Raw genomic sequence first — 9,623 nt, 5'->3', positions numbered from 1 at the left:
ATTTTGGAATCTGACGGACCATCATATCAGATTGGAATAACAGGTTCCTTAGCACATTCGAGTCAAGCCTCTAGACATTATTGGACACCAAGCTCACCAAGTTGACTGCATTCCATCCCCAGACTGATGGCCAGACGAAGGTCGTCAATAGGATGATAGTGCACATACTCTGCATGTACAACTCCAAGCATCCATGAACTTGGGATGAGAGTCTTCCCTATGTGCAGCACAGTTATAACAAAGCTCTCCATAGCTCAACTAGTCGCAGTCCCTTTCAAGTGGGTCTAGGATTTCAACCATTGTGTCTGATTGATATTGTCATGTCTCATGCGACTATACAAACATAATCCATACATGTATTGTCTAAAGTTAATAAAGAAATTAGATTTATTGAACGCATCCAACACATTCACCAACGAGTTCACGACATCTTGGAGAAGTCAAATGCCAAGTATAAGCAACGACATGATCAACATCAAGTGCCACACAAGTTTCAGGTGGGTGACAAAGTTTGGTTGCATTTGTAGATAGAACGTTTTACCGGAGCCCATCGGAAGCTCAGACCTCTCTGATATGGGCCTTACACTATTACCAAGAATGTGGGAGACAATTCTTTTAAGCTCAACATTCCCCCATTTCTTGGCTTGCACCCAATCTTCAATGTGGACCGTCTTCAACCATACTTTCCACCATTACTAGACACATCAGACAATACAAAACAGTTCGCACCATCAGAGTTAAACCCAGACTGCATGGAACAGACCACAACTGATAGAATCATGGACACACAGATCAAGAACACTTGCCAGCAGAAGATCCAACTATATCAGGTTGTCAAAGTTGGCCAACTCCTGCACCAAGGCAAGTGGCTCGCTAGGGACCAAGTTCAACAAAAGTTTCCCCATCTCATGGAGGTACCCAACGCAATGGGACCATTGCTTCCTAAGGGGGGAGGATTGATCTAGGTGGATATTGGTGGTCACCCACCTATTCCACTTGGACCCCCACCACTGTCTCTTTCAATTTCCTTAATTGTAGCACAGTGTACTATTTTTGGTAGTTTTCCGGGTCCTAAACTTCCAAAGCTGTTTTGAGGCACTAAACGACTTTTTTTGGGAAAAACGGGCAAACATGAAATTTTAATTGATGTTTGCATTTGAAAGTTGTAATCCTCAGATAGATCTTTCTAACAAAGTATTATGCGCGTCAAACGGAAATCGTATGTCAAAGTTACGACCTCGGGAAGTTGATGTACCAATTTACTCAAACAGGGCCCATAGTTTTGGCGCTTCATCTTCTAGGGTTATGTTTTTGGATTTTACAATGTTTCTCAATAATAAATAAGTCAAATCTCATTGTAACACAGTTTAGAAGCATGTAGCCACCACAGCTCTTCTCAAAGATAAGCTACCATCGCCCTAGCTAGTTTATTTCCATTTTGTATATAAGCATATTTCAATTCTTTGATATTAACGAAATGAAATTTTTTTCCCACTGTATCTCTATGTTTATGTTTATATCTATATTCTAATGCATTCTTACATAAGTTCGGATAACAAACAATATTTTGACAATACACCCATACATTGCTTGTTCTGCATCTCGTGGGCATGTGCAATGTATCTTATTAAAAACATAATTTCATCAATGTCATAGGCCTAGGGAATTTTTTAAGGATCCATAGTTATATTATAAACATAGAAACCTTGATAAATATTATTAATTCTTAAAATGGCAACTTTTTTTATAACAAGATTCAAATTTATAGAAATTTAATTCACTTTTAGAAAATTTTAAAAATAAAGCAAAATAAATTTTTCGTGTAGACTTGTTCACACTTGTTTGACACACCACATTGGTGCTTATATAAATTAAATCACATATTCCTTGTACATTTTTCACATAATCAATATGAGGTATATTCAACACGCACAGGGATCATCCGACATCTAGTATATGTATCTTGCTACTTGTAGATTGATAGACTATCTAAGGAGCTGCATCATGGCACTCCTTGCCTTCACAGTTAGTTATTAATAGTCTGTTTTCCATAAACTATAGGGTAATTATCTAAACCAAAAGGTTAACTTCGACTTCCTCTGAAAATAGAATACTTGGATTGATGGCCAGAACTCCTTGTCAAACAAAATTCATTCAGCATCCAAGATATGGACACACCTCAAATTTTCCCTAAGGGATTGACTTTGACATAGTATTTCCTTATGAATCTTTAAAAGGTGATCAAAACAAAGCTGAAATCCTAGTTGCAGGAAGCTCAGTGTATTTAAAGTCAGATGCTTTACCATACTCTTTCCTTATGAATCGTTAATAACCTAAAGTGATCAAACAAAGGCTGGAATTTATTCAAGGCCAGATTACACCAAAATACAACAAAGTCATGTGACTTTTCTTTTGCAAATGTGGGTAGAAAAAGTCCCTATCTAACCAGATGAAATTAGCATAATCCCAGGACAAGATTAAAACAATCTATACTACTTGGAATGAGATTTGCATCAGACACTGGAAAGATAAAGAATTTTCATTAAACGCTGATCCGAAAGAAACTATGTAGGATTAAGGAAAAGAACACACATGTCACACACTAAACCCTGAAGCCATTGATTTCAAGTTGTGTGATAAAAGCCTTCAAGAATAAGTTAGATTGAACGAGAATATTGACGAAGAAACATGCCAGAGGAATGATACTTGTTTCCCGTGGGTGTGAAATTAGTTTTTAAAATAAAGAAAATAACATTTCAGTATTGTTATAGAAAGAAATCCAGGCAGGGGCCTTAGCTGTTTGAAGCCCCCATATTAGCGCAAAACTCAAATCAAAGTGAAATAATTTGACATTAGTTACATTTCTCTTTCAATACTGAGTGGCAAAAGTTTCACATCTAACCAGATAAAATCAGCAAAATCCCAAGCTAAGATGACCTAAACTTTATCCACTTTCGCAAGTGATTCGGATCACAGACAGGAAAGATAACTAACTAATACCCCAATACCTTACATCTGGAATTTTCATAAACACCTAATTTGAGAAAGCAGGATTAACAAAAATCGGTACAAACTAAACACTGCAGGCATTTATTACAAACTATTCGTGATAAAATTCCTGAAGAACATTACGATTGACTATGAATACTGTGTACAAAGAAACATGATAGATGAATTATATTGTTTTCCCATTAGTGAATAATTAAATTGAATTGCCTAGCATTTCTCACTATTATATGATGAACGCCATGCTCGAATCTGAACTGTTGCAGCAAGCTCAATTTTTTCGAAGCCCTATATTATAGTGCAAACGACAACGGAGTAATTTGGCATTAATTACATTTCTTTTGTCATTCTGGGTAGAAAAGGTGTAACTTCTAACCATATTTAATTAACATAACCCACGCTAAGACGATCAAACTGTCTTATCTACTTTGGCATGAAATCTGGATCACACACCGAAGAGATAATGAATTGTAAATCGTCCCCTGATATCTTAAACCCCAAAATTTTCATTAACAATGGATGAGAGAAATGATATGATGAAAGATTAAGAAAAAGTATACAGACATTATACAATGCTGCCATCAATTTCAAACTCTTGGTGCTTTTACAGCCCAAGGTGTAGGAGATCTCTGTAACCAGGCCAAAGTGTTGTAACCATGTGTGTTTGTGCATAAAAGTTAATGAAAAGAAAATGAAAAAAAAAATGACATAGATCCATTTTAACCTTGGATTCTTTTAAGCTGCACTTCATTTTTTTTATCTCCCTCAGTGCTTAATAGATCCAGAAATAGGATGGATCCATGCTGGTTATAAAATACTTCAAGAAGAATTTGTCCTACGAAACTATAACATAAAAGGAAAAGAAACTAGAATAAGTCCATCTTAGTCCCAAATGTTTTAGGGAGTGAGATATTTGTTCTTGGTTTTTTTATTGCTCATGGTTCTTTAAAAATCCGAGGTTAAGATTAGCCTACACTAGTTATAAAATCCATCAAGAATAAGCTAGGCTGAATGAGAATAGTGACTAAGAATACGCTTTCCAATTAGTGAACAATTAAAATAAACAGATTTATTACAGAGGAAATCAGGTCAAAGATTTCTTGCCTGCCATAATTACAATTTTAGAACAATATCCTATCAAAAAATAATTGAAATGGTACAAATTTAGCAATGCTTTCCCATATAGTAAAATTGATGAAGCTTTGACTGTCAATTTTTCAGAAATAATGAAATGCATGAAACTTCTTGTGTAGATGCATCCGAGACTAGAATCAGCCTCCATTGCTATGTCCACAAGAATTAACAAGAGAGTACAACAGTGTCAAACTACAGCTACATAGTACAAACCTGAGGCTAAAAGAACAGGAAGCACAAGGCTGATATAAAAAATAATTTCGTTGGCTGACCAAACAATAACAAAGCACGCTCTTTGATATCAAAACAATTACAAAGCCACCGGATTATATATAATTTTCACTGGCCTGTTTTTTTCACATTCTCCGACAAGCAATTCAAGACTTCAAGATGCAGCGACTCTGTTGCAGGTATTTCTTGACCTGGACATTTTAGTCAAGAGATGGTTCATAACGAGCAAATCCTGGCTGAAGGCAAGATGCAAACAGATGAGTTATAAAGATAACTAATGACTAGAATAAGAGCATACAACACCACGTGCAAGTAAAAAAGCACTGCAAATCAGTATTCTTCCAAAAGAAAATGTGACCATGATGAGAGAGTTGAGCTTACTTGTAGAAGCATAGAGGGAGCATTATTTGTATAGATCCTCGTACTCCTGTTTTGTGTGGCTGCAGGGCTGTTGACATTGGTGATATCCCAAAAGGTGCGCTTTCTCCCTGTTGCAGGTGATAGCAAATTTTGAGATCGTCTCCTTTGATCTAAATCTGAACATTGAGACCTTCTTCGCGTCTTTATCAACTGATTAGACCTTGGGATTTGATTGCACACATTCTCAGGGACTGAACCAGTTTTGCTTCTTCTTGGTTTGGGCGATCTGCCTCTCTGCATTATCTCAGAAGGTGATTTTGTGGAGGCAGCCGCACTTGCTATGACATAATCATTATTCTGAATCATCTGTCCTTGACCAGGCATATCAAGGTCATGTTGGTTTCCCAGAAGTGTCTGTTGGCAAAGCTTGCGTATGAAGTCATCCTTGTGCTTCAGCTGGACGCTGTGCTCGAGAGTGAGAGCCACAAGGGAGTTTGCGAGCTGTTTCTCCTTCATCAAAGACTCTGCCTTGACACGCTCAGACTCCTCTTGCAGATCATCTATGGTCCTCCTAAGCTCCCAGATGGTTTCTTCGACTGTTTTACCATGATCGTTTGTAAGCAACTCATGTCTAGGAGGTGGTTCAATGGTATAACATTGAAGGTTCATTGGTTGATGCCTATCTGACATTTGGGTAATATTAGATGGGCTTAAAGGTGAAGGGGGAAGAGGAGATGGGCAGGACGGGGATGAACTACAAGTTAGTGCCTGGCTTTGATTAGCAAGTAGCTTTTGTTGCAAACGAGCAAGCTGCATTCTTAATTGCTGGTTCTCCTTTTGCACTTCAAGAAGCAACTTTGCCTGATCAATTTGCGATTCAGGAACTTCAAACTCTTCAATTGCAACGCAAGCCTGCACATTGGAAAATCATAAAGACTCCCCATCATCGCTAATCCTTATTTTCTCACATGAAATACTAATACACAGCTTGAAGAAAAAGCTAGCTATCTCCTACCTTTGTGCGTATTTGCTTTGCTCGATCTGCCCAATGCAGAGTATTTTGTGTCTCCGAGTATGACAGATTACTAGGACTGATATTCGCAATCATTGTTGTCTGACAAGCCCCTCCTAATGAATCCTTCAATTCACCAAGGTCTATTATAAGTTAGTGAGGATAAGCATCCATGCCTTCTCAACATAAAGCAGGATGACAAAAAAACTCAACACTGGACTAAACAATGTTCTCAATGTCATATCCCATGATCACTCAAGCATTGTTCATTTCCTATACTTCTGAATCTCTCTAAATGAGTAGTTAAGCAATAACCTTTTCCAGCAAACGCAGGAGGATTTAGATAAGTAGTTAAGCAATAATACCATTCACACCTTGAGAAGTTGGGTAAGTTTAGAATTTTTGTATGGAATGTGCCTTTTCCCTTCAACTAGAGCATTTATGCAGCTACTGAGGGCAAGGAGGGAGCGGTTTATGTTGGCCCCTTCTAGAGATCTGACTGTTCTTTGGTCTGTGGCAAGAGCTCTCTCAGAACCAGCCAGATCTATAAGAGACAGTTTTCCCACACGAGTGACAACACTCGATCCCTCATTTACTTTGTATTCTAGCACAACCTACAATGATAACAAGTCATTTAACAATGAGTATATGCTTTAGGTCTACTGAAAGAAATTTGTGTAGAAGAATGTCTAAAGAATATGGCATGTTAAAATGGCAGTCCGTCCAAATACAAGTTCAAAGTATCATTACCTGCAAGATGGCATGAGATCGAGATGAAGTTTCATTAACTCGAGTTGGCTCCGTCGTTCTACTCTGATTGCCTTGATGAAGCAAGGCCATCACCTTCAACCACCAATCACAGAAAATAGACATGAATCAACTTCTTTAGCATAAGAGGAAACAGACATGAATCAATTTCTTTAGCATAACAGGAAATAGACATGAACCAGCAACTTCTTTAGCATATATCTGTCTAAAATTTAAACAGGTCAGAATCTCAAGAGAGACCATACCTCTTCAGCAGAATATGCCCGATAATGTGTAAGCCCTGCAGCCACAGTACCCTGAAAAAAACTGGAGACAGTTTATATCATCCAGGTCAAGAAAAGATTTCAACTATTCCAAAAGAGATGCAACTAGTCACAAAAGGCTTCATAGAGCCTACCTGTTTATCCTCTCTCAAAACAAGAGGCCTGCCTGGTGATAGCAAGTCTTTGACAGATTCATTGTAAACCTCCAGATAAGATAGCCGCACAACATGCTCGCCATTGCGACTTCGCTGCCTAAGCTTCGCAAACAGATCCCTTATAGCCAAAACCATCACACCTGGATTCTTAACGGTACCTAACATTGTGTGTGTTTTCCCTGCCCCCGTTGCCCCGTAGCAAAATACAGATCCATTTCTCCCTTGCAGAACACCTTCAATAAGCTCTGCCGTACTGTATATTCTCATCCCAAAGACACAAAATGGCCACAAGTTTATGCTACATTTTAAAATTCAAATATGCCAAGCACGAGAAACAGAGCAAAATGTGAACCAACATACCTAGTCATGTAGACGTCCTCTTGTTCTGCGGCGTCAGGGAAGATTGCATCAAATGCAAAATGCCGGCCACGAAGCCTCTTCAGTCTCAGGTAGTCAGTCTCAGAAGCAAATTCAGTGAGGTAAAGGTCTGTGTTGTTAACAACACGAACACAATTGCGGGCGCCTGCTTCAATTTCTTTCTTGGACAGAGGTCGCACTCTAACATAAACCATAATTCTTTCCACCTGCCCATCTTCAGCAGGGGCCGATGAATCAACCTCCTGTTTACCTTTCATAGGAACGGGCTTCGCTTCTCTTTGCCCATTTACAATACTGAAGCTTCTGGGGACAGTTGATGGCTGTTCCTTTATGCCTGCACCAGGGTTTGGGAAAGAAAAGCCTTCTGGTAGGTTAAATGAGAGCCTTGAATTGCCCAAATTGCTAGAACTGGTATGCTCATCCGCAAGAACAACAGCCTTTCCCTCTCTTTCTTTCGCCCACTTATAAGTACCTGAAACCCTAGGTGGTTTTGACACTGCTATATGCGTTTGATTTTCTGCGTTTTTCTTTGTACCCCTCGGCATATTTTCTTCATTGGCAGCGAGCTTGTGACCAGGATGATCGCGCATTACTCTCCTGCCCGGCCTAGTTGATTTACTGACCTGTGGAACGTCACTCTGTTGATGGCCATTGCTTCCGACTTGCGCATGTATTTGGGTGAGTATTTTAAGCTTCTCCTTGAGATTATGATGAGGATTTCGCGGAAAAGGACTCACCCGGGTTCGAGTCGCAACGGACGAATCTCCATGACAGTCGTCTTCTTTATTGCTCTGCCCACGAAACCTTCCAGCTTTGGGGCTGCTCAGAATCTTGGAGCGCGTAGAGACTGGCATTTCCTTCCTTCCACCCTCCGGATTAATCTCTCAAGTCTCCATGTTTCCAGTAACGCCAATATTCAATTTTTGTAACACCTTCATGCCATAAGAACCAGTAGAGCCCCTTCTATGGGTGCTTCTCGGGGAAAAAATAGTTTTATTACATCATCCGATTATTTTCCCCCATGCCCGCTTAAGAGATCGATTGAAAGTAATGGCGGATAAAATTGAAGCAGCCGAAAACATTTTCTTTGTCAAAATCAACAAATTCCTGAGAGCAGTAGAGTGACAGTGAGTGTTTAAGGGCAAGCAAGATCAGGGCCGGTGATTAAGGGAGGAGTTCAAGCATCGGAGAGGGTGCATTTCAAATCTTCCAACGGTCACTTGGGCGACGGACTGGAGTTAGTGAATGAGCGAGCGTAAAACCCCACAGAAGAGAAAGCCGTTTAATGCCAAATGGAATTTGAGGTGGCCATGCAGGGCCGGGAAGCAAGGTCTACGCTGGCGGATTAGCCGATCGTCAGGTTGACTCCAATTTGGTTCTGGGTGACCGCGAAAGATTCCAAAACCTACACACCCAAAATGGACAATATATTTATTAAAATTATGTATTAAAATGGTTTTTAACCCACAATCCATCTCAAAAATTATATTTTATCATTTTTTAAGTTTTATACATGTTTTGAATGAATAGGTGCAAGTAACAATTTTCCTTTTATGATTTTGCAAATAATATATAATAAGTAAATTAAGTAAATCAAGGGTTTTTATATGTTTTTGAGGAATAAGTAATTTACTAGGGAAGGTTTTGGAGTATGCTTTAAAACTATGTTAAGAGCTTGTTTTTTTTAAGAGGTAAAGAAACATGTTAACAGCCTAGTTTTTAAGAGGTAAAGAAACATGTTAACAGCCCAAGAGTGAAAGTCTATTCTTTTAAGGACCACTAGCGGGTTATTCAAGGTGGTGGTTTTCCTGGTGATGAGTCAACTTGCATTCCCTATTAGCAACAAGAGATAGTGGTTGTCCTCACTTGCTTTGACAACTTAGTTATCAACTTGCATTCCCTATTAGCAACAAGAGATAGTGGTTGTCCTCACTTGCTTTGACAACTTAGTTATGATAGGTTTTCCCACCTTGTTAAAAAAAAGTAATATACAAATTAGAATTATTCTTAAAATTCATATAAAAATAGGGTGGTTGGGCTAAACAATTTATATGTTTTTGTCAGATTCAAATTCGTGTAAAAGAGATGATGAGCTTAGATGCCTTGATCATTATTATTGTAATGGCTTAAAGTTCAAAAAAAACATTTTTAAGTGATTAATAATTATAAATTAGAAAAAGGAAGTGAGTATAAGTGTGGGTGCCTTTTTGCTCAAAGGGAGGCCAAATTATTTTCTTGAAAAAGAAAAAGGAAAAAGCATAAGTGAAATTCTACCTCTTACAAATTATTTGCTAATAATTTTAAATGACTTGATTT

General features: G+C 38.5%; 1 protein-coding gene across 1 annotated transcript; it reads right to left on the bottom strand.

Annotated features, from left to right (window-relative positions):
* Nucleotides 1–4,066: 4,066 nt before the first annotated feature.
* LOC149155387 (kinesin-like protein KIN-8A) lies at nucleotides 4,067–8,551 on the bottom strand. The gene is made up of 8 exons (XM_089440228.1): nucleotides 7,290–8,551; nucleotides 6,909–7,182; nucleotides 6,757–6,807; nucleotides 6,494–6,586; nucleotides 6,118–6,357; nucleotides 5,747–5,869; nucleotides 4,753–5,643; nucleotides 4,067–4,607 (listed from the first exon to the last, which is right to left on the bottom strand). The coding sequence occupies exons 1-8, from the start codon at nucleotides 8,159–8,161 to the stop codon at nucleotides 4,572–4,574; spliced, it is 2,580 nt and encodes an 859-aa protein (XP_089296354.1). The 5' UTR covers nucleotides 8,162–8,551; the 3' UTR covers nucleotides 4,067–4,571.
* Between the last annotated feature and the right edge of the window lie 1,072 nt (nucleotides 8,552–9,623).

The sequence above is a fragment of the Pinus tabuliformis genome, chromosome 9 (assembly GCF_031772625.1).
Source record: "Pinus tabuliformis cultivar Carrire ecotype Pingquan chromosome 9, CPIR1, whole genome shotgun sequence".
Classification (NCBI taxonomy): Eukaryota; Viridiplantae; Streptophyta; class Pinopsida; order Pinales; family Pinaceae; genus Pinus; species Pinus tabuliformis.
This window is presented reverse-complemented; position numbering and strand designations above follow the sequence as displayed.

Bases quoted from the DNA above. Each gene is read 5' to 3' on its own strand.
- LOC149155387 (XM_089440228.1), bottom strand. From the start codon at position 8,161: ATGCCAGTCTCTACGCGCTCCAAGATTCTGAGCAGCCCCAAAGCTGGA. The intron at 6,808-6,908 runs GTAGGCTCTATG...AGTTTTTTTCAG, and splicing joins TTTTGAGAGAGGATAAACAG to GGTACTGTGGCTGCAGGGCT. The intron at 6,358-6,493 runs GTAATGATACTT...TTATCATTGTAG, and splicing joins GATCTCATGCCATCTTGCAG to GTTGTGCTAGAATACAAAGT.